Below are 25,542 nucleotides of genomic sequence, written 5' to 3'. Positions count from 1 at the left end.
TTACTTTTACTTAGTTTAATCTTTCTCAACAAACTTAAACCTCCTTCACCCGATGGAACCCAACACTCCCAACTGTAGACTGATATCAGGTCATTTAACATCTTATCTCCCAACTTAGATGAGCCAATCATACTGGGTTACCTAGAGGGGATTTCCAACCCATTGCAAGCCCTCAAATTATGTACAGACAATGAGCCATGGACTTGGACTAGCTCCCCCTGCACCCATACTTCTTCAGCATGGGAACTCAGGGTGGTGTACGAATCAGTGCCCAGAAGTCAGAGGAGGTTCAACTGTACCAGGTGGGAATTTCTGTTCCTTCTGAACGGTCACATTTGAGAAAGGAGGAAGACGCTATCCTTCACTGTTGCTCTCTGTGCTCCTAGGAAAGCCTCCAGGACTTTTACAACAGTGTGTGCCCCGCCTAGGGTGCAAGTCCTAAGTCCTAACCCTCATAACAGTATTGGAGGAAAAGGGTATATGCCCTGAGAGCACAGCACTGGTGTGCCACGTTACCTGGGCAGCCACAGGAGCACTCTTGAGACCGTGTCCAACCATGCATTGTAATAGATATCATTACGGGTGTGGTATGTTTGTTTGGCTCTCTAAATGCAGGCACAGCATACAGCAACATTACAATACCGAAGAGTATAAGAGCAACACTTAGAAAATCACGAAGATTATAACTGCACCAATGATAGTTAATAAATAGACAGGTACTATTTTCGCCAGGCTCAATGACCGCCAAATGTAAAATCCGACTTTTACAAATGTCTCTACCACTAAATTATGTCACTTGTAATGGACACAGTGCAGATGACGCTTTTAAAGCAGCAATGCCTGGACTCGCTGCCTGTATAATGTAATCCAAGCGGCGGGTCCGCCCATTGCTTTGAAAAGCGTAATTTGCACTGTGTCCACTGGCGAAAATAGTACCTGTCTATCATCTGTTAAGTGTACATTTTATCATAGGCGCAGTCATAATCTTCATGATTTTCTAAGTGTCGCCCTTATACTCTTCGGTATTGTAATGTCACTGTATGCTGTGTCTGCATTTGGAGAGCCGTAAAAAAGACTACCACGGATTACTACATATTTCCCTAGCTCAGAGAGGGTCTGGACTTGGTCTAAAAATGCTTTCCCTTGCCTATCAGTACTAACAGATCCAGTGTAACCTGGATATAACAGCCAGGACTAACCGCTTATATGCAAGTGACTTACACTGCAAATGAAGTAAAAAAAAAACAAAAAAAAAAAAAACTTCTCTTCAGACAAAGCCTTGGACTCATGGCCTTGAGTCTACCTGATACTTTATTTTGTTGTTCACTGCCAACAAAAGTGTGGAGAGTGCAGTCACTATAGTAGTAATGGACTGGACTACGCTGAGCCCATGACGAAAATGCATGTAAGCCTGGAGACTATTATCAAATAAAGAGAAAGATGGACATTTGAGAGTTCCATTTCTGGGTTCTTTGTAATCGGAGAAGACTTGTATGCAGTGGTCAGCTTGGGTAAACTTTGTAAACAGACCAAAATCAGCCTCAAGTATTATAGTGCAACATTTAATTCAGGTGCTGGATAAGATTAATTTCTGTGCTCATAGCAGCCGCAAAAGGAGTTAATACTTGTATGGGAATATGTTTTAGGTTACATTCTATTGCAATATTAATGTTGTTTGTTTTCAATTTTAAGCCATTAGTTCTTATAACCTGTAAGTCATTATCTCTGTACATACTTTATTAAAATATTAACAAGTACATTTCAAGTTTAAATTACTTTATTATGCATAAGAGCTCTGCAAAGTGTGGACCATTTGAACTCCAGTTAAAAACCCCTTGATTTAAAACACTTATCAGATTGTATTCTCTGAACCAGAATAGTTTTGTCAACGCAGTCAAATAAATCATTTCATAAAAACAAAGCACACAACACAGGTAGTTTATAATAACTTTATACATTTTAATAGACATTTGCAGACAAAACTGATGAGAAAAAAAACCAAAAACAAAAAACATACAAATTTCAAGTCAAGTCAGGAAATGTACAAACCAGGCCTCAATCAATGGGAAACCAACATACATAATGCAATGTAGTAAACCTGTTGCCTACACATCCATTTTGTGAGCAGCCCATCAGTTTAATAGAAACCAGCAAAGCCAATGATTACGAATAAATTGACCAACCACATTCTCACGAATATTAGCATTGTCCACAAACTGGCTACCACCAACGTGGGCAAAGTGACGGGTCCTCCTTGAACACTGTGTGTTCTTCATTCTTCCTTAAGCGCACTTCATTTTTGTACCTTGAAAAATCTTTCAGGCTAGAGTACTACACATATCAGTCATTACAAAATGAGTCATGTAGTTTAGCAATGCATCAGAACCCTCATGAAAAGATCAAATAAAAACCAAAATTATTAAAAATTGCCATTCACATAAAACAAAGCAGGACCAGTAATATGATCACACACTTCCAATTTCATGCACACGATACTTCCTTGGCACAACTATCCATATGTCACTGCTCAGCAGAGCTGCTAACACATTGCCTAACATGCAAAATATAAACAAAAAGTGCTTTAAATAAATATTGCCGGTAACAGAACATACATTTTAGAATAAATCAGTGTAGTAATATAGTTACAAAAGGTATACAACAAAAGATATGTGCATTCTTGCCATATTGTACTAAAATGGAGCACATTACTACAATTTCTAATTAAGTTTATTGGAAGGTGTATAATTCACACATTATAGAAAAAAAGTAATGACTGTTCTTCGGCATGTAGTACTTAACCACAGCCTACTGACCACAAATCGTCTCTTCACTAGCAATAGGAACAGTGACACATGGAAGGTGTACAGAATATACTGGCTTGATAAACCATTGTGTTCCTACTGAACCTTTGTGGGCTGAGCCAATATTAACAAGAATGTAAGAACTGGTGACAGCCACCAGGCACTTCGTGACTTCTCTTGTTCCACCACGTGTAGGTGTAGACTAAGAAAACAAGAACACCTGAGTGCTGCATTGAAAGAAAGAGCAATTTTCAATAAAACAGATAATGTCCGATATTCTAGAAAATATAATCAAAAGAAGGGAAGTATTCAGTGTCCTCATTCAGCCTGGAAGATGACATGAGATCAAAAGACTCGTCTCTGGTGGAGCGGTTAAGTGTGCTGGTCTTGAGGCAGGAATTACTTCCGGAGGTAGACTGCAAGGAGCCATTATTGTCTGTGGGGTGGTTATGGCCATTTGTCTGTTGTGACTGGTCAGTAGATATTGCAAACCCATCAGCCAACATCTCAAGATAGCTGCTGTCGTTTGCAGAGTTGTCCATGGGCGACGGTGAGAAAAGTTCTGCAAAGAACTCGGCATCTCCAGGACTGCTGCATATAGAGGTGCTGGAACTCATTGTGCAAACAGATTCATTATCTGCATTGTCTATCTGTTCCTGGAGCTCCTGCAAAAAGCCACGCAGATGCTCGCGCCGATTTAAACTGCCTTGGGGAAGGAAGTCAGACTGATCGCTACAAGAGTTGCTCTGTTGTATTTTTGCCATCCTTTCTAAGGTGGCCAGTTCATTTTTCTTGGCTTTCAGCTTCTTTAGTAGCTTCAGTCTAAGTTTTCGAATTCTATTCTCGCTGGATGGGCGTCTATCCTTCAATAGGTTGCCGTAATTCAACCCACTGTTTCCAGGTTTTAAATGACTTGAAGATGAAGGTGTTAAAAATGTTTTAAGAGATGGTGCAGTCTTTTCTTTAGGAGGGTTAAAAGAAACCCCATTTTCTGACTGGAATCCAGGGGATTCCACCGAATTAGCAGTTTTATTCACACATTTGGCTCGAAATCCATCAAAGTTCTGAGCCGTCTTGGAGGCACCGCTTAGATCGGTTATTTTCAGAGGGGGGCAAGGTTTGCTTGCAGGATTTTTCTGCTTTGCACCACAGAGGTTGCCATTTAGAAGAGAATTATCTTTAATTATCAAACTATTCATCCAGCTGCCAACTATGCTTTTCTTTGTACTATAGGGCTGTGAAAAGGGGGTGCTAGTTGCAATGGGTGTAGCTTGCTTGTTAAAACCTGGCTTTGTTATGTTTTGTATAACAGGACTCTGAGGAACATTACAATCCACAGAAGGAACAGTCTTAGCATTAGGACTGGCAAGCATGGGCAGTGGACTCTGAGGAACATAACAATCCACAGAAGGAACAGTCTTAGCATTAGGACTGGCAAGCATGGGCGGTGGACTCTGAGGAACATAACAATCCACAGAAGGAACAGTCTTAGCATTAGGACTGGCAAGCATGGGCGGTGGACTCTGAAGAACATTACAATCCACAGAAGGAACAGTCTTAGCATTAGAATTGGCAGGGATGGGTTGTGAACTGGCAAGGATGGGTGGTGAAAATATACCATTCCTTTGGCTATGTTGAGTCAATGGCAAGGAATTAATGGGCACTTTGAGTTGAGCAGGTTGGGGAACTAATAATACTTGGTTTGCTTCTTTGCGAGCTGTACAATTATCTGATGGATTAAAATCAACAGGATTGCCCGTAGTGTCAAGTGGGATTTCTACAAGGGTCAGTGTTATGATGTCATCATCAGCATATCCCTCCATTCCAGCAAGTGGGTTGGACATGTTCAGGTTAACAGACTTAGCTGCAGGAGCAACTTGTATGGGGGATTCAGTAGAAGCAGACAGACAAAGGTTTTCTTCTTGAATTGATATGGATTGATTTGATGCATTAAGCTCAGAATGATCTGTTGTACTAAGCGGTGGATTCTCTGTTCCAGCAGTCTTTGCATTACTCTTTTCCCACATAACCACATGAATGTCCTCAGCACGCACTCTACATTTTTGGTGCCTTCTGCAAAAAGTGCCTTTAAGGTCATCAGACTCTAGCCAGGAACCTGCAATAAGAAATGAATAGTTATACCAGGTGTAAGCCAGCAGTAGTCAATACTTTTACATCTAACAAATAGCTGCCTTCCCTTTATAGATTTACTAAAATTACAAATCTGTAACATAGTCTACATCATAAAGCACTATGAGAATAAAGTCTAGAACAGTAACGGACAAACTGATGCACTCTGGGGGCTGCATGGTGCGGCCCTCTGACCTTCTAAAGAGCTGCACATTACCCTTAATCTTAGTTAATAAGAACAATATATGTGATGAAATAAATATAAACCAATCTGCAACATCATATCAACAGGCATTTTACACAAGTGTTACAAACTATAAAACAAATCTGACAAATCAGGGCCCCCGCAGGTGAAGGCCCAGACGGCAGCCTGTGGCCCCTCACTGGTCTAGAACATAGGCAAACCAGAGCATGATATGATCTATAGATAAAAATCAGGAGAGTCCAGGCTGCCAAAGTATAGTCTAAGGCAGTGTTTTCTAAACCCAGTCTCCAGGGAGCCCTAACAGTGCAAGTTTCCAGGTGACAAGTGATATAATTATACCACCTGTGGATCTTTCAAAATGTGTCAGTCAGTAATGATTACACCTGTGCTCCAGCAGAGAGATGTGGAAAACATGTACTGTTAGGGGTACCTGAGGACTAAGGTTTGTTAAACACTGGTTAAAGATCTAGATTTATCACACTTTCTACAAAGGAAGAGTGGGGGTGATGCCCACAGCAACCAATCAAATTCTAGCTGTCATTTTCTAGAATGTACTAGATAAATGATAGCGGCAATCTGATTGGTTGCTACAGGCAGCACCCCCACTTTTCCTTTCCAGAATGTTTGGTAACTACCTGTAGGACTTAAACAGGACCACACAATCTAAAACACAAGTTGTTTTATATAATAGAAAACAATATTGAATAGTTATACCCTGGACCTAAGTTGGAGAGTTAACCCCAGTTCCCAACAAACTGAACGGCAAGGTCCAGTAGATGGGACCCGGAGATTGGTCAGATACCTCCAAATATTTGAATTTCACTTGGCGTCACTGCTGGTTTTCTATCTTCAGATGACTCTACATTTATTGGCTTTTTAAAAGGGCTGTTGCATATCTTGCATTTACATTTATATAAATGAGCAGCGTTCATTTAATACTGATATTAAATAGAAATAAAGGGAAGTGAGTCAGTACTGAAATACCAGCCTAGGTGCACAATCCCTATAGTCTGTAAGAACAATACAGAACACTGACATCCCAGTACATGTACAGACATCACTCACCATCATCATTTGCTGTCCAAGAAGAAAAATGATCATAACGATATCGGATTACTGTTCTTATTTGATATAAGTGGCCATTAAAGTGAAAGGAATACTCCTCCAGATCATTGGTTGGCAAACCCTCCACAAAGTGAACCATGAATACAGAATGCAGCCTGCAAAAAACAAAAAACAAAACAGGTTTACATATGTAAAGTAATATAAAAACATTGCAAAAAAAATAAATCAAAAACCACAAAAATTAAATGGATCAGTTTACCTTAAAATGGGGAGTTTAAACAAATAAAACTACCTTACACATGATCGGTTTAAATGCCCCTAGCTTAGAGTACCCGTTTAAACAATTTTCAACTATATTATTATTTATTTACACAGCTCCTCCCGATTCCACTGTTTGCGAGTAAATAAATAAATAATAATAAATAAATAAAAAAATATAAAAAAATAAAAAAATAAAAATAAAAAAAAGACTGGGTATTAACAAATATGTCAGGTAAGTAGCGCCAGACCAGGTCACGTGCCAGTGTGGGAGTGGCGGATCGGAGAGCGGTACTATTTGTGCTGGCAGCAGGCTGGCACAGTACTACTGAACGGAGTCATTATTGTATCGAACAACTGTACTCTGCTGTTAAGCTTCTTGATTGACACAATCCGGAGATTATTTATGAACCCCCCGCAGAGGTTTTTATTACAGTAAATTATATCTGCTGTGATCCCAGCCTATTTGATCGCAAATGCAGTCCCTATGGGTGTCTATGGGGACTGCGGAAACCACCGAAATTCAGGGCTTGTCACCAACAGCTAACGACATGTGAAGATGGCAACAGCTGTTCTATCCTATGTGGAGAACATTGCAGGAGAACTTCCTCTCCAGCAGGACAGTAAGAACCTGTATTATTCATTATGCTCCAGGACGGGCTCCTATTGGAGCCACTGTGCCGGATAATCAATTTTAATAAATTGTCATGTTAACTAATTTCTTTTAGAGATTAGAAATTATTAACATTATTAATAATTAACATGAGCAACATGCAATAGACGCTGTAAGTCTCTAAATCTTATTGCCCACATTAATGCTTTTATCTTCACACCACTAAACAGATGTCATGTTGAAATACTGAAGCATTGCTGTATTATGAACAACGGTGTAAACTGTGCGGCAGTATCCAGGTGCAACACCTAATATTCCTCGTATTACACTGAACCTGCACAGTCAAAGAGGTCATTCAATGTTGAAATGGACATTGGGCTGTAATGGGGAAAATATGACATTAACTCCCTAAATTTCACATCCTGGACAATATTTTATTCCTTCCTCTTACATGTGCTGCACTGAGTTCATTCTCAGTAAAATATTGACTGTAAAAGGTGATCCTACAAAAGGCTGATCGCAATCTGTTTCAGCAGAATCACCGACAGGATGTTTGCTGAGTGTAGGACAGTATCTCCCCCCCAAAGATCACAGCTTTATCTCGGGTATCTCTCGTTCTGAGAGAAGAAATACATTTTAAAAACACAAAACTTTACTTCATGAAAGTCCTGCAAGTGCTTCCATCCTTGTTTTTAATATACTTTTATGTTGCATATTTATCGCAATAAATTTATTACTGTGGTGGAATTTTTATTATCCCCCAACCCTAGTTTGAGGTGAGTAGACGACATCCGAGATGTAGTGGCAGTAAGTCATTCAGAAACGTGGGCCAACATAGTGGGGAATGATAGAAGCACATACTATCTGGATGTTGCTGTGATATAAATATGGGAGTGGGACAGGTGGGAGGCCTCTGAATGTGCAGCATGGGGAAGAGAGGACTGAACCCCACCTCCTTGTCTGCATCCAGGCCTGGAGACCACGGTGTGAATGGGCTGTAGGTGGGAGGCCTCTGATGGTGCAGCATGGGGAAGAGAGGACTGAACCCCACCTCCTTGTCTGCATCCAGGCCTTGAGACCACGGTGTGAATGGGCTGTAGGTGGGAGGCCTCCGATTGTGCAGCATGGGGAGGAGAGGAATGAACCCCACCTCCTTGTCTGCATCCAGGCCTGGAGACCACGGTGTGAATGGGCTGTAGGTGGGAGGCCTCTGATGGTGCAGCATGGGGAGAAGTGGACTGAACCCCACCTCCTTGTCTGCATCCAGGCCTGGAGACCACGGTGTGAATGGGCTGCAGGTGGGAGGCCTCTGATTGTGCAGCATGGGGAGGAGAGGACTGAACCCCACCTCCTTGTCTGCATCCAGGCCTTGAGACCACGGTGTGAATGGGCTGTAGGTGGGAGGCCTCCGATTGTGCAGCATGGGGAGAAGTGGACTGAACCCCACCTCCTTGTCTGCATCCAGGCCTGGAGACCACGGTGTGAATGGGCTGTAGGTGGGAGGCCTCTGATGGTGCAGCATGGGGAAGAGAGGACTGAACCCCACCTCCTTGTCTGCATCCAGGCCTTGAGACCACGGTGTGAATGGGCTGTAGGTGGGAGGCCTCTGATTGTGCAGCATGGGGAGAAGTGGACTGAACCCCACCTCCTTGTCTGCATCCAGGCCTGGAGACCACGGTGTGAATGGGCTGCAGGTGGGAGGCCTCTGATTGTGCAGCATGGGGAGGAGAGGACTGAACCCCACCTCCTTGTCTGCATCCAGGCCTTGAGACCACGGTGTGAATGGGCTGTAGGTGGGAGGCCTCCGATTGTGCAGCATGGGGAGAAGTGGACTGAACCCCACCTCCTTGTCTGCATCCAGGCCTGGAGACCACGGTGTGAATGGGCTGTAGGTGGGAGGCCTCTGATGGTGCAGCATGGGGAAGAGAGGACTGAACCCCACCTCCTTGTCTGCATCCAGGCCTGGAGACCACGGTGTGAATGGGCTGCAGGTGGGAGGCCTCTGATTGTGCAGCATGGGGAGGAGAGGACTGAACCCCACCTCCTTGTCTGCATCCAGGCCTTGAGACCACGGTGTGAATGGGCTGTAGGTGGGAGGCCTCCGATTGTGCAGCATGGGGAGAAGTGGACTGAACCCCACCTCCTTGTCTGCATCCAGGCCTGGAGACCACGGTGTGAATGGGCTGTAGGTGGGAGGCCTCTGATGGTGCAGCATGGGGAAGAGAGGACTGAACCCCACCTCCTTGTCTGCATCCAGGCCTTGAGACCACGGTGTGAATGGGCTGTAGGTGGGAGGCCTCTGATTGTGCAGCATGGGGAGAAGTGGACTGAACCCCACCTCCTTGTCTGCATCCAGGCCTGGAGACCACGGTGTGAATGGGCTGCAGGTGGGAGGCCTCTGATTGTGCAGCATGGGGAGGAGAGGACTGAACCCCACCTCCTTGTCTGCATCCAGGCCTGGAGACCACGGTGTGAATGGGCTGCAGGTGGGAGGCCTCTGATTGTGCAGCATGGGGAGAAGTGGACTGAACCCCACCTCCTTGTCTGCATCCAGGCCTGGAGACCACGGTGTGAATGGGCTGCAGGTGGGAGGCCTCTGATTGTGCAGCATGGGGAGAAGTGGACTGAACCCCACCTCCTTGTCTGCATCCAGGCCTGGAGACCACGGTGTGAATGGGCTGCAGGTGAGGCAGTGTCTGCTATTGCCAGGTCATGGATAGCGGTTAGCATGTTAAAGATATACATTCCACACAGCACACTTACAGGATCTTAAAACTTGCTGGATGTCTATAGTGTGCAGAATCAGAATGAAGTGCATAGAGAAACAGGGATGGATCTGGTAAAGCAGCACCCGCTACTAAAAGCAGAATACAGACTGAGAGGCAAAGAAGATGACTGCATGAATTAAACTGTCTTGTATTGAGGATATTATAGTTAAGGAATGATCAGAAAGTGCCTGAGTGTGTATCACAGGGGAGTAGTGAAGATGTAATACGGTGGTGAAGGATGTGGTCATTCTACATTTACTATCAGAGGGATGTAATAAGAAGGACAGTCTGTTAAACATTGTTTGATAGGGGTTTGGGAATGAGCGTCAAAGTACCAAGGAAAATATATTTCCCTATATCTTAGACTACTTGATTGTTATTAAATTGGTGTATTGTTTATTGAGTCAACACCTTTTAAACTATAAACGTTTCCAAGCTTGGGAAACTATCCCCAGGGTTACTGGGACAACCCTGGTTAAATTACGAAAAATAAAAATTCATGTTATGATTAGAACCCTTAAAGAGGTAAGAATATACATTGTGGGCACCAGCAATGGTAATCACTGCACAGATTTGAGTATTTCATATAAACTTTTATATAGGTCAGAGCTATGACAATTTTTTTCATTTGAAAAGTTTCCTTTACTTTACATGCTTTACCCCCTAAAGGTAAAAAAATTTATGGCAAAGGAGTGTGGAGAAAAACAAAAACCAAGCTGTAGCGCCACCTGCTGGGCAGAGTTATACACTGACCTATATATTTCTTGAAAGAGAAGTGACAGTTGGGAGTGGTTGGTGGTTGCCGGGGGTGACAGTGGGGAGTTTTTAACACCTTAAGTAGCTTGATGAAGGATGTGGCGATGAAGATGAAGTGATGGAAAAAAATGATGAGGTGGTGACATGTGGACAAAACCACGTTAAAAAAGGGCGCTTACGTCGGGAAGTAACGCTCTTCCCCTGAGGAGGCCTGGGCTAGGCCCAAATGCATGACAAGAACCTTTTTAACACCTTAAGTAGCTTGATTTGACTAGAATGCATGAGTATCATGCACGGGTTAACTTGTGTGTATATATATATATACACACACATTTTTTATTTTATTTTTTTCATGGCTCATTACAAAGTGCAAAGGAGCATATTACCATTTAAATAATTTACAGAACTTTTCAACAGATGAGTGACTAATGAGTGCTAACTAGCTCCTTGATTTCATGGAAAATAAAAGGGTGTTTGAGTTCTTAATTTTACGGGTTTGTAAACAAAGCAACTTACTTTTCCAAATTCAGTGCCCGTCTTTGATCTGCATTCTGACACTTGTTGCACGGAGCCGTGTGCACAGCATTCAGAGGCCGCCAATCTGGGACTACCTTTGTGAAAGTAGTCATTGTTTTCTGGCATCTACAGGTAAATATACAAATCAATACAAAAAAAAATAAAAAAAAATCCAGAGGCCGTGTTAATAAAAAGCAATTTACATTCTCCACCATTGTGTTTAAAATACACCTGTCTCACCTCTCTTGGCAACTATATCCACAGACCTCGCATTTAAAGTTCCACGTATAAGTGTGCATGAAGAGTTCTTCAATCTCTGGGTCCAGTTTCAGAAGTAAAGGAAAGGCAAAGACTGGAGTCTCTTTCTGTCCTGTTGGGGGGGAAAAAAATAAAGCAATTAAGCAACAGCTATAAAAAATAAAAGTGTCTATGTGTGTAATATATATATATATATTTATTTTTACACTGTGCAATTAACCCATTCAGCACCAGAGTGTAGCAAGTCCAAGATAACCATTACTTATATACAGAACATGGATAGATTTTTCAGCGGGTGTCTTCATATCCTGAAGGGTTTGTTTTGACAATTACAATATAGGAAATAAATTGACACCAAGTACTGCTCGCACCCCTCCACCAACACTCTGAAAACCTGAAGTAGTCAGAATGGAATTACAAATTTATAAAGGTAGCGATCACACCTTAATTATACTCACTGCAGAATGGGCAAACACCACTGTGCATCAATGAGCTACGCATATATAATATCAAGTACACCAAACGATGACGGAACCTTCAGTATAACTCCCCGTAACTCTTATTTGGGTTACAAACTCAAAATTAACTCAATTATTCTGGCAGTAGAGGAAAGTAATATACATTTAAGTCTCTGCTTTACTGCTGTGTGGAGTTTTTTTTTTACTTTTTAAGATCTTAAGTACTTCATTACCTCCAACAAATGGGATGTATAAACTGTTTGAGCGCTGCATCTGACACCACAATGTTACTGCACCAGTTTGACAAGTGTCTCACAGCGACTTTACTCCAGTTACAGGTTACTGTAGCCCCTACATGTGTGAAGCCAGTAAAATGTACCTACAAAACGCAGGGCTTAAAAATGGTACATTTTAACTATCATATATACAGGCAAAAAATAAACCCCTGAAAACTAGGAGATAAAAGGACATATGTAAAACAGGAGTATTTTGCTGCAGATTTAAGGCAGCAAAGTTTAGTCTAACTGGCGTAGCCGTCACAATCCGTACCTTGCAGATGTCATTCCACTTATACTAGCACGGAGTCCATTAAGTCCAAAAACGTTTTAGTCACTTCCCAGACACCTGCAATGAAGGGGTGCCACCTAATTAAAAATAAACTGCACATGAAAGTTTTAGTCAATGTGATAGAGATGCTCCCAGTGCTGAAGGGGTTAAAAAGTGATCTCTTGGAGCAAGTCTCACATTACTATATTGAGGGTTTTATTTTATTTTTTTTAAAAGTACTACTCATTTACTTCTTTTCTACACAGGAATGGGTCATTATCAGCTCCCATGCCGCAGTTATCAGCTGAGATGATAAGCTAAAGCTCTGAAGATTGCCCATCTTTACAGTATTTTCAAAAGAACACGTGTGTATTTTTATCACTGAATTACAGGGACAATAATTTAGGATGAGAACGCAGAACGGACTAGAACTGCAGCCAGTCACATATTACTAAGTATCATATTGAAAGGTAAACAAACATCCATGCGCTACACATCCATGTATGTATGTATGTATGTATGTATGTATGTATGTATGTATGTATGACACACGTGTCTTGGAAACAGAAGTGCCACAGAATACGGAGGGGCTGGCAAAAATAGGTTTAGAGCATTTTATTATCTTTACAATCAATGTGCATCATATCAGGAACAGGAATTGCAGGACACTGGAAAACTGACCGTTCTAAATGGGAAATTCAGCAGCAGGATAGACTAAGATTTATGGAAATGGTTATAAAGTTTTGATAAAATGGTGTGTGGATAAAATATTGTAGCACGTAGGAGCCTGTCAAGCAAAGTTGATGGCAACCTAAAAAAAGATGATTTACTAAAAATCATCCCCAAGAGATGAGCCAGTAGCACATTTTCACTTTAATGACTGTCCACTCCTGAATTACATGTAAGCTAGAGCAAAACTGCACAGGTTTTCAATGTGAGGACAATACATAGACATCACTGCATATTAATCAGCTGCATCCTATTATGTTCCATATTTTGAAAGAACTTGTCTGTTCGTTTATAGTGTCTGCTTATAGCAATATTAAGACTTTGTTGATTGATGTCTGTAGTAATCTCATATCCCCTCCCCTCCCTAATGCATCATCTTCACTTTTAAATATATGTTTGCACCTTCTGAGGTCCAATTACAAGTACAGTATGTAGAGTTGTACATACCCAATTCACACTTCAAAAACGGCTTTAGTTTATCAAAGATGTACATTCTGACTTCATTCAGACATTTATCCAGCTTCTGTGTCCCTCCTGCCAGGTGCAGAAAAAAAGGATTACAAAAAACAAAAACGTTTACAACAGCAATTAGCACAAAGAAAAGGTGCAGAGGGGAAATGCTGACATGCTCAAGGATAATTAAACCACAACTAAGTTTTTTAGTGGAATTAAGGTCAAGCTATTACTTCCAATGCCCGGTCCACCACTAAAGATGTTGTTTCAACTGCCCGGACATGCCTTCTTCAATTGGACAATGGGTCCGTCGAAGCTCCTGCCCCAGGTATTTCCCATTTACATAGATGGGAAATTCATGGAGAAAGGGTAGGTAAAAATCACTGCCTGTATGAATTGGGTAAGGGGTAGCAGAAGAGGTGGCCCATTAGAGAAATTAGGAGGACTTTGTATTTAACTTATTGTACTTTTTTGGGTAAAAATAACCTGTAGCAAAACCCATTAGCATGTAGTTATAAAGTAGACTGCTATACAGAGCATTATTCACATCAAAACCATAAAATGCGACATATTCAAATTGTTCCAAGTAGGAAAAGAATAAAATAAAGGTCTTAACATTTTTAGCACATTTGACATTGAACTTTGATCTAATGAACGCTGTATTTACTTATGCTACTGAATCCTAACTTTTGCCACGCTGTCAGGTGCGGGCTGACAACATGCAGCCCAGGGGGCGCACAGGTGGCCGCATCATATGACACGCGATGCAGCCGCGTCGGTCACTCTGAACGGCCCGGGGGACCAATGCCCCCCTGCCCAGCCCGCCCCTGCTAATTGTAAAGGTCTATTAGACTTTGTAAATGAGATTAAAGCAGAGCTCCCAGGTTGAGCATAAATTACATGAGTCCTGGCGGCTGTGTGGTTTGTCTTATAGGCGACAACGGACCAATCAAAAGCCGTAATCTCAGTGGTATCATGGCGATTGCAGCTTCTAATTGGTTTCTCCTGCTTACACTTTGCTCCGAAAACCAAATTAAAAGTGGGGAACAGAAATAATTCCCATAGCTGTATGGGAGTGTTGCCTTTAGCAATAGAATTTCTGTGAATAAAGCTCTTCGTATTGGAGACTTAATACTTCAATCAATGGAAGATATCTGTTTAGAAGCACAAGGCTTTTACCAGGAGTCTATAAAATATGGAAAGTTGGTCAATATCTTTAAAGAGGACCTATCATAGTGTTTATACTAGTAAATCAGTTTTCTTCCTCTTATCTGAAAAGGTCTTCACAAGCATTACAGAGGAGCTGACAATTGAGATTTGTCGCATACACGCCACCATGAAATCAGGCAGTTTGTGGGTCAACAAAGCATAACAATACAGCCTTATGCACTCATGAGAACCCAATGACATCATGACGGTCTCCATGTCATGTAGGCAGCAAGTGCAGCACATTAAAAGGTAAAAAACAAAACAAAAATAAAGACGCTTTGGCATTAATTACATGTTAAGCAAGAGGTTTGAGTAGGAAAAAAAAAAATGCCCACCTGATTTCCTTCTCTTGTCCCATTGTGGTAGCATTGTGCTGGCTTCCTCATATTTTGCGAAAAGATAGTGAATCAACTCCTTGTTGTTATCACCCTTAGCCACAAAGTTGTTGAGCATCTCAGACTGGACTAGGGCTGATAATACGCAATCTAACCAGCATAAGGAATATTTGTTCTTCCACTGTAGACGTCTCTGGCTATTTTGGAAGGTTCTTCGTCCGGGTGTTTTAGGAACCTGTTTAGATTCCACAGTTGATGCATTCATCGATTCATCTTGTGCTAAACTGTCAGCGTTTAACGTGGTTTCTGAAGAAAGAGTTTCTGACAATGTGCCGCTGTCATGAAGGCCACTGTGATTGGTTACAGTGCTGGATATTTCATTCACCTCATTCTGCTTCGATTTATCATATTGTTTACCTTGGCCTTCCTGCAACAAATCCCGTTGTTCTACTGGTTCTGTGCTCGATTGTCTCGCAGAAACAGGCACTTCACATGCAGGACTAGGGGATGCTGCTAGGGGCTCTTCCATCCGGTGTTCGGGCTGAATGTCCAGTAACAAGTCAGGTAAGACTGGGTTTTCATGAAAAGGTTTCTTAATATCCTGCTTGGACACCGACAAACCACAGTCTGATAAGAGAGGAGGTTTTACATTGCCAAGACCTTCTATAGCAGCACCTGTATTACGTAAGGGACTGAACTGCTGGTCTAACAAATGTTTTGTTTGGGAATGAGCTGTGACACTACTTTCACAACTGTCCATCGGACTGTCCAAGAAATGATTATCTGACAACAAGAGTAATGTTGTATTCTCATTATCACAATCATCCATTACTGCAGTTATGTCACATGTGGAACCACCGATGACAATCATGGAATTATCTTTCAAAGAATGTGCCTCCTGAATGCCTACAGACGGTGTGCTCGTTACACAATGACGTGTCGGACAGTCCTGCATCATGTTTTGTGGATTTGACAGAGAACGGTCTAATAATGTTGCAGCATCTGCATTAATGTCAGGTTTCACAACTGATGTAGTGCAAAGGGGGTCACTCACACCCATCAAGGAAGTAGTCTCTGAGTGGCAGACAGACTGAATATCCTGTAAAGAGTCAGATGGTTTGCCTGTGTCATTTTTCTGACAATCATGGACTAAATCTAGTACTTCAGTCAACCTATTTTCCTGCAATAATACTGCTACAGAGTTCACTGTGGGCTTGTCTTTTACATCAGACACTGGGCTGCCAGGCACATTCCTCAAGGACTTTTCTTCTGACTGACAGTCAGGCAGACTATCCTGCAAATGATGAGAGAAATTGGTAGTTTCAGAATTACTTGCCCAACAGTCCTGGGCTCTCTCTTGCGGTTCTGGCAATGATATATTTGCCAAGTTTAAATCAGAGCTATATTCTCCAACAGAAGCCGTCATAAAAGATATGTCACTCACACAGGACAACGAATGGTCGTCTTTGGACAAGCTATCAGGCGACTGATGACCCTCCAGTAAGGGAGATGGAGAGGATGTTTCACGCTGACTTTTCTCAATATTCTCCACCAAATCTTTTGGTTGTGACAAGTGGCAGATATTTAAAGCTGCTGCTACGAGTTCTATACTATTACCTTTCACAACAGAAGATGACCCGTACACATCCAAAGACTTATCTTCTGCAGGGCACACCTGCTGAATATCCTGTAAAGAGTCAGGTGGTTTGCCTGTGTTATTTATCTGACAATCATGGACTAAATCTAGTAGTTCAGTCAATAGATTTGCCTGCAATAACACTGCTGCAGAGTTCATCGTGGGCTTGTCTTTTACATCAGACACTGGGCTGTCAGGCACGTTCCTCAAGGACTTCTCTTCTGACCGACAGTCAGGCAGACTAACCTGCAAAGAACGAGAGCGGTTGGTAGTTTCAGAATTACTTGCCCGACAGTCCTGTGCTCTCTCTTGTGGTTCTGGCAATGATAGATTTGCCAAGGTTACATCAGAGCTATATTCTCCAACAGAAACTATCATACAAGATATGTCACTCACACAGGACAATGAATGGTCATCTTTGGACAAGCCATCAGGCTGATGACACTCCAGTACGGTGCAAGATGGAGTGGCTGTTCCACGCTGACTTTTCTCAATGTCCTCAACCAAATTTTTCGGTTGTGACAATTCCCGGACTGTTGAAGATTCTATACTATCCTCTTTTACAACAGGAGATGTAGTGTGAGTGGGCAAAGAATTATCTTGCGATGGGCAAACATGCAGAATATCCTGCAATGGCAGAGATGCAGGAGTCACTTCACAGCCATCTTGCATGAAATGAGAAGGTTCCGATACCCCATGCTTTAATGGTGAGACAGCTGGGTTTACAATACTGTTCTCTTCCACAGGACCTGCTGAAGAAGTTGGTGGTGCATACATATCCAGCAAGGAATTTACCTTTATCTCCTGGTCAGACTTATTATGCCACAAACAAGAAGATACAGTACTCTCACATTTACTTGTCGGTGTCTCCTGTATGAATCCATGAGCTGAAGACAACCTGTGGCCAACGTTTAGCACAGTGCCCATGGCTTCCACTTGCTGTCCAGACTGGGTGTCCTGTAACAAAGATGACTCTAATATTTCACAAACGCTGTTCTGGAGAATTTCACAGGACTGTGGTAATCCAGATTCCAAAACCGAATCCTTTCCTACATCTGGCACATCAACACCGCACGGTGGGCTGGACACCTCCGTGGGTGAACTCTCCTTCACTGGGGACCTTAGCTGGTTGCACTGCAACAGAGGTGGTGATTTAAACACATGAACTGGACTGAATGTTAAATTCTTCAGGGCACCTGGATCTCTACTTGAAACCCCAGTGTCGTCAATTTCTGAATTTAAGTGTTTCTGATCTTCGCTGCTCCCTATGTGGCCAGTATTTGATACCTTTTGTATGTTCACTGCATTTGGGTTCTCACATTGGAAGAAAACATCATTTTTCATGCCCATTTCTACCACTTCAGTTGGCAGTAGGCCTTCTTGAAGAATACCCTGATTTGCATGCAGTGGCTCGGCTGGGTCAGACACATCCCGGCTTGGTGATCCAGTAGATATGACTGGAGGCTCCTCACGTAGAACAGAAGTAAAACTGCTGAATGAATTTCCGGTCTCTGACACATTTTGAACTCGAGTATCTCCGTCCTTAGCCTTACAACACTGTAGTGAGGTTCTGGGAGGGCTAACTTCACATGCCAGGGGAGGTAAAACTGGCACAGATTCACCCCAATTAGACTGGATAGAAGGAGGATATTCCCCGAGGATGGGCAAATCAATCTTTGCTCTCTTCACACGAGGGAGGTGAATTGGTGACACTTCCGAGATATTTCGCTTTTTTTGCTTGTTTGGGCTCGGATTCTTCAAGTCCACAGTGTTTGCGATTATGTTATCCAAGGGAGTGTATCCCAATGGAAAAATACACTGGGGAAAAAAAGAAAAAAAATCAGAAAACAAAATAAGCCACAAACAATGGAAATAATATAGCACAGGAGAGATTCGCAGTGTTTTTTTTTTTTTACATAAATCGAACCAGACTTCACAATGGATGGAAGCATACCTGTGGATTAGAGCAGAGGAATATTGACTGAGTAAAATTGATGCGGTATGTCTTGAGAGCTTGCAAATGGCCTTTGGACTTACACACTGGACACCATCCATCAGGAGGAGTTTCAAAGGCGTTGGCATTCTAGAACAGAAAATAAAAGCAAGATGTTAACTTATGTTGCCATGCAGGTAAAAGCAACACCAAAAAGACCAAATGACTCAGGGCCACTGTTTCAAGCAACAAGACGTTTGTAAATCTTTAAAAAAGTGGTAGAACTGAACCCATTACAAATTAGGTTTTCCACAATTTGTTTGAGAGTATATAAAATGCACTGTAGTGTAAAACGTGTTTGGCTACTGATTGGTTGTCATACAACAACATGCTATAACGCAGTGAAAAGGACTTTGTCAGCAAACCTTCATTTCAAAATAAAGGCCAAGTCTGCCTAGAGATTGTCACCACTTTTAGTCATTGACTGAATCTGGGATACCTTGGAGTAAGTGGTTGTCATTAGCAATGTAAGTACAGTACATGATTAATGACGATATATTCCAAGTTTCCACTTCAATATACCTGAAGCTTAAACTCAAATGTGTTGTTGACTAATATTACTTAACTTAATTATCATAAGTTCATAACAGTGCTAATATGGTTGGCTAGTTATAACTACTTGGCAGTTCCAAATCAAATTCTGTAATCCCTGCATATAACAAAATTTGAGGAACAGATTCTGATAATTGTCTGTTTTGTCTAATTGGTTTTTAAAATCTTTAAATACTGTACCACAATTACACAAGATACCTTGTTAGACAGAAACGTTTGCAACATTGTTTACTCTGGACCAACACATTATTGCAATCTTTGCCATAGGACAATCATCACCAAAAAGAAGACTGTTGGGAAATGAGTATTATAATATTTACCTATTAACAGACTGGTCTCAATCCAGTCTACTGATTGGTTAAAATCTACTGTAAGCTGGCTAGGGTAAGAATGCACCTCCAAGACAGCTCTAGGGTCTAAAAAGGTCAATCAGTTAATTATAACAGACCACATTCTAGTGATGACTGGAATTGGTAAACAATTTGTACACACAATGAGGAAAAATTTATTCATTTTAAAACTAAAGCAAATGAATCAAACTTTTGACTGTTGACATTAAACTCATCACAAGTTGTACCCTAGTCATAGAATGTAATGTTTACATTCCAGACAATCTTTCGCCTTTTTTTTTTTACATTTGTTTAAAGATTTCCGTGGAAAAGAAAAGAAAAAATTCCCAAAACAGGACAATACAGATGTATGCGCAGATCTAAAAATTCAGACGAAAAAAACAAAAACAAAAGTTTCACTGACTTTTCCCAAGTACCCCACCATGTGGAGTGAAGGTTTATCTAAAAATGACCCTTGTCCAACCAATGACACTGTAGATCCTGGCGTCTCTGAAGCCATTGTGGAGACCCATTGGCTTATTTTGGTCATATCACATGTAACATGCCAGCACCGTTTAGGATATGTCAAAGAACCCTGAAAGACAAGTGAGTGGAACAAGTTATTTACATGATTATAGACTGAATGACTAATTGCTACAGATACTGACGGCAGCAACATGTAATATATCTTCCAATAAACATCCACATAAATAGATTACAGCTAAACTTAAATATACATATTCAAACTAAAACCTTAGATAACCTGTGCCTGTCCGTGGTTTTAAAACTAAACTTCCTCCATGGTACTTTGACGAGATTAAGATCAACAAATTGTGGAATGAAACAAGTTACCTACTTCACTATACTACAGTAAAAAGGAGATTAAAGGTTTACACAATTCTCTAAAGATATAACAAACCACCTGTGAAACCCAATATACCTACTGTATAATGCACAACAAACTACAGTAAGGCTAGGAACACACTGGAGAATTTTCCGACCAATCTTATCTACAACAATAGTACCTACGACTGAAGATCCAATCGCTTGGGCGATTTATGCGTACACAGGGTTTACCTTCAGATCTGTGGCCTTCATCTGGTCCTATAGTCATTTGGAGATTGACAGCACAATATGCATTCATTCAATAAATCAATACAATGAAGCGTGGATTATCACAATGATAATCTGCTCAGATTAGGTGGAAAGGTTTATTGAAAAGGGGTCAGAGAGAAGCCGACTGAAGGGTGTGTATTGTAATCAATTACATTCTAACAATCGTACAAACTCGCTAACATTGTGCATGCACTGAAGAGGTCTGTTCTTTCAGATCAAAACTGTATAAAATCTTAAAATAATAGGACTCAAAACTATCAGTGTAATGTGTGTGCTTAAATTGTTTATTTATGTGATCCTCTAGTAATTAAGTTGTTCATTCAGAACTAAAAACTGTCTGTGGCCAGACAAACTAATATGGATACAGAGTAATCCTGATTTCAGCTTGGCACACAATGCCCTTCAGGATGTATAAACAGAACGTGAAATATTATAAAGTATCAGTATGATTGTTTCCACTTTCTGTAGCCATTGCCAGTATAAACTAGTAACATTATATACTGGATCTGCAGAAGTACCTTTTGCTAGCCTGGTCTATTAATATATTTGTACGTTCTCGAAATGACAGCTGCCACATGCATAGCTGATACTTAAGCTTTGAGCTCACTAAACTAACATTTAGTAGTAGGATGACCGCTGCGTAACATGTCCCACTCCCTGTAACTTAATGACATGAAGTTAAACTTGACTTACACACTTTTTCATAGGAAAATAAATCAAATAAATACAAATCAGGAGTGTACATACAGTTCTGACCCCTCATACACGAAATAGTTGAGTAAACATTGTGCTGAAGGAAGACACACACTTTAGTTAAAATGACCATGTTTTACCTGCTTTGCAGTTAACTGCAAACAGGGATTATCGACCCCTATAGCAAGTGTGTCCTCTGTAACATTTAAATATAGGATGCAACTGGGACACAGCATATACTGTACTTAAGGACAATGAGTACATAAAAATCAATAATCTCTATGACATGTCTCTAAATGCAGCCACCACGTACTGGATACAGCTAACGTCAGGTAGTACGTGATCCTTTTATCTAGTGTGTATGAGCCAAAACAGTCATACTGATGAATTTTGACATTATATAAGATAACCTTGATAAGGTGAACCCTTATCTGGATAAATGTCTTACCTAGATTTCTTTCACCCATAACATGCAGTAAAAAGATTTTAAAATGTGCTATTTTACATGACAAGATTTGCACGGTGGCTAAGTGGTTAGCACTTCTGCCTCACAGCTTTGCGGTCATGAGTTCAATTCCCAAAGCCGTAACTAGGGCTGTGCGATAGGGGCGACCGCCCAGAACTCAATGCTGAAGGGGGACGCAGTTTATGAATATTTTAGGCTAATTTGGTTAAAATTCAGTGTTAGGAGGGGCGGCATTTTTCTTTTTCACCCCAGATGCTAAAATTTTAAGTTACGGCTCTGTCAATTCCCGACCATGGCCTTATCTGTGTGGAGTTTGTATGTTCTCCCTGTGTTTGCGTGGGTTTTCTCCGGGTGCTCCGCTTTCCTCCCACACTCCAAAAACATACTAGTAGGTTAATTGGCCGCTATCAAAAATTGACCCGTGTGTTTGTGTGTGTGTGTGTTAGGGAATTTCGACTGTAAGCTCCAATGGGGCAGGGACGGATGTGAATGAGTTCTCTGTACAGCGCTGCGGAATCAGTGGTGCTATATAAATAAATGGTGATTATGATGGTGATAATAGATCAAAATTTGAGAATGTAGTCCCTTTAAGGAAACCATGCATTCCAACAAAAGAAGACACCTAAAAAATGCAGGCTTTTCAGAAACAAACATCGACAAAGCTAGTTAGCTCTGTAATATTAGTTTTCAGGCAAGTCACATCCCTATAAGTCTACAAATGAAACGGCAAATCAGTTTCTCTGGTGTAAGCAATTTCAAAGGCGGCATTATATTGACGCCATCACACAGGTCTAGTGGTCGATAAGACCACATGTTCTTAGTATTGAATAGCACTGGATAGTCAGTACAGAAAGAAAGATCCATATCGATAGACAATATAACATATCCTGTAACTGTCATAGAAAAATATTACAAAGGGGAGAAAAGTAATAATCAATTTTATAGAATATATTTTACATACACACACTAAATGAGTAGAATACTACATTATTTTCTGTACTATTTTCACAGTGATGCAAGTATAGTGAATATGCACAACACTTATATAAAGTAAGCATAACACTGAGCTCAACAGGCAATACTTTATATCAGGTATGGGAGACCACAGGTCTCCCAACTGTAGTGAAACTATAAGCTGGCGGCGCATGTTGGAACTTTTAGTTGAAAAACCAATCCAGAGCCACGTTTCCTACCTTTCCTTTATTTACGGACAGCTGGAAGCATTATTAACACTTTTCCTGTCAAATAGACATTATAGGGTATATTTACTAAACCGCGGGTTTGAAAAAGTGGAGATGTTGCTTATAGCAACCAATCAGATTCTAGCTGTCATTTTGTAGAATGTACTAAATAAATGACAGCTAGAATCTAATTGGTTGCTATAGGCAACATCTCCACTTTTTCAATCCCGCAGTTTAGTATATATAGCCGTAAGAGTTTAATATATGGTCTCTGTTCTATTGGTGTGCAATACAATTTTTCCCTCAGAAAAAAAGAGGAAACTGTAGTTTTCAATTATATTAAGAATTACTAGTAATGTTGCTGTGCAAAATAACAGATGTCTATATGTTCTACATAGAGAAGGGGTAAGAAAAATATTTATGTCAATAAGAGTATAAGGAAATGAACACCACAGTAACAGACTGAAAAATCAGTAAAAAATAAAACCCTATAGATCAGTGGTATTGTTTTTTAGCTTAGACAGTGTCCGAAGGGCCACTGCACCTGTAAATACAAACTGTATGTGCCAATACATAATGTGTAGTGGTGGCTGTGCCACTCCATTTAGTCTGAATATGTAAACACATAATATAGAAGGATGGAAGTGCCTGTAAGTGCAGTCTGTATGTAATACTGTATGTATTAGGTATTAATACATAACGTATAAGGGTAGCAGTGTCTGTGTCCCCTATTTATTACCAACCCCATTTCATACATGATGTATTTCATTCCTCATCGCAAAGAGGATTGAAATATTGTGTATATTAAAAAACTTCAGCAGGAACAGCAGTCACGAAAAACTGCTGTTACAGCAAAGACCTGTCTCTTATGTCCTCTATGGTCACTATCGTAAAGTGCCCACCTTTGCGATATTGACCGGAGGGGAGAGCAGCAAGATGCGGTGAGGGATCCGTAGATCCCTCTATCGCAATACTCTCCCCATAGGAGCAGAGCTGAAAAATGACACATACGGTAGTGGACGCCAACCGGAGATGGTGTACATTATCATATGTGTAGTTGCCTTTTCGGAATGTAATAAACTGCAGTATATAGAAGTACCCATAGACTTCTATGGGGACTGCTCTGGATTTCGAAAAAAAATGCAAAGCAATAGATATCTACAATATCTGCTACAATGCAGTGATAATAAACGTAGGTTCCCCGAATTTTAATGGAAAAAAAAGCAATAATAAATAGGCCCCTGTAAATGCAGTCTGTATGTATGTATTAATACATAATGTCTAAGGCTGACAGTGTCTGCAAGTGCAGTCTGTATGTGTTAATACAATGGGGCACATTTATCAATATTCACATAAAGTGAAAACTAGTTTTCAATCCTTATCGCAATTAACTATTTCTCAAATTTATGCACAACCCTGCACAGAAACAGCAGTTTCGATAAACTGCTGTTTCTGTGATAAAAAAAAAAAATCATACTTACCCCGCCTCTTCAGAAGCGATGTCTCCGGATCTCCTTCTCGTCCTCTTCACTTTTCTTCTTACAACAATTGCGCATGTGCAGTTCGAAGGACTGTACATGCGCACAAACATCTCGCTCTGTCTCTGCAACTATAGTTGCAGAGACAGAGCGGTGAGTGACAGGGAGGGATCATGTGATCCCTCCACACATGCGCTCTCCAGCTCTGCTCTTCGGCGCAGAGCTGACAGTACTGAAATTTTTCATGATAATGTACCCCAGATTCGGCTGACGTACATTGTCATGACAAGTTTGCGGAAAAAAACAATTTTTCGGAACTTGTTAGATGGCAAGAGGGAGCAGTCACCATACTGTAGAATGGTGACTGCTCCCAAAAACAAAGCAGAATGCAAAGCAGCAGATACAATGCACCTTTCATAAATATGCGGGACACACAGAGGGACCTGTATTGTATGGTAAGTGGATAGTGCACCATCACTATTTCTTAAATATGCCCCATAATGTCTAAGGGTGACTGCAAGTGCAGTCTGTTTGTATTAACACTATGTATTATATGTTGTATATGTTGACAGTGTTTGCAAGAGCAGTCTGTATGCAATATAAGAGGTCCTGTATTAGATTTGCAGAGTACACATCAATAAATGGGGATGATGATGTGATGCATAATGTGTCAGACCCTGCAGTCTGTATATGTTAACATGTAGTATACAAGGCTGGCAGTGCCAGTCTCTGAATGCTAATAATTGCTATATAAAAGGTGGCAGCGCCGTCATAGCGTTAATACAAGATAAGAAGGGTACAGGTTGTGTGTAACATAAAAGGACATGTGTCAGCCTCTTACAACCACAGGCTGTATACATCAGGAGCTCCCATGCCCCGTACCTGTATGTTGTGCTCCACCGGTTTCCTCAACCTGAACCTCCGCTACTACAGAGCGCACCGCAGGTTACCGAGCCGGTGACACGTGAGACAAAATGCGTGAAACCAACGTGCACGTT

General features: G+C 41.1%; 1 protein-coding gene across 2 annotated transcripts; it reads right to left on the bottom strand.

The window, feature by feature from the left end:
* Positions 1-1,938: 1,938 nt before the first annotated feature.
* On the bottom strand, positions 1,939-25,539 carry USPL1 (ubiquitin specific peptidase like 1). Of its 2 annotated transcripts, XM_075198953.1 has the most exons (9): positions 25,427-25,539; positions 20,035-20,205; positions 18,691-18,819; positions 15,101-18,554; positions 13,551-13,637; positions 11,353-11,482; positions 11,113-11,238; positions 6,202-6,356; positions 1,939-4,917 (listed from the first exon to the last, which is right to left on the bottom strand). In XM_075198953.1, the coding sequence occupies exons 2-9, from the start codon at positions 20,158-20,160 to the stop codon at positions 3,080-3,082; spliced, it is 6,045 nt and encodes a 2,014-aa protein (XP_075055054.1). In that variant the 5' UTR covers positions 20,161-20,205; positions 25,427-25,539; the 3' UTR covers positions 1,939-3,079. The 2 variants fall into 2 exon arrangements, with proteins under 2 accessions (XP_075055054.1, XP_075055053.1); XM_075198952.1 differs by lacking the exon at positions 25,427-25,539 and having other exon boundaries at positions 20,035-20,353.
* Between the last annotated feature and the right edge of the window lie 3 nt (positions 25,540-25,542).

This window comes from Mixophyes fleayi, chromosome 2 (genome assembly GCF_038048845.1).
Source record: "Mixophyes fleayi isolate aMixFle1 chromosome 2, aMixFle1.hap1, whole genome shotgun sequence".
In the NCBI taxonomy this organism is placed as follows: domain Eukaryota; kingdom Metazoa; phylum Chordata; class Amphibia; order Anura; family Limnodynastidae; genus Mixophyes; species Mixophyes fleayi.
The sequence above is the reverse complement of the archived record's forward strand: the minus strand, read 5'-3'. Positions and strand labels throughout refer to the sequence as shown.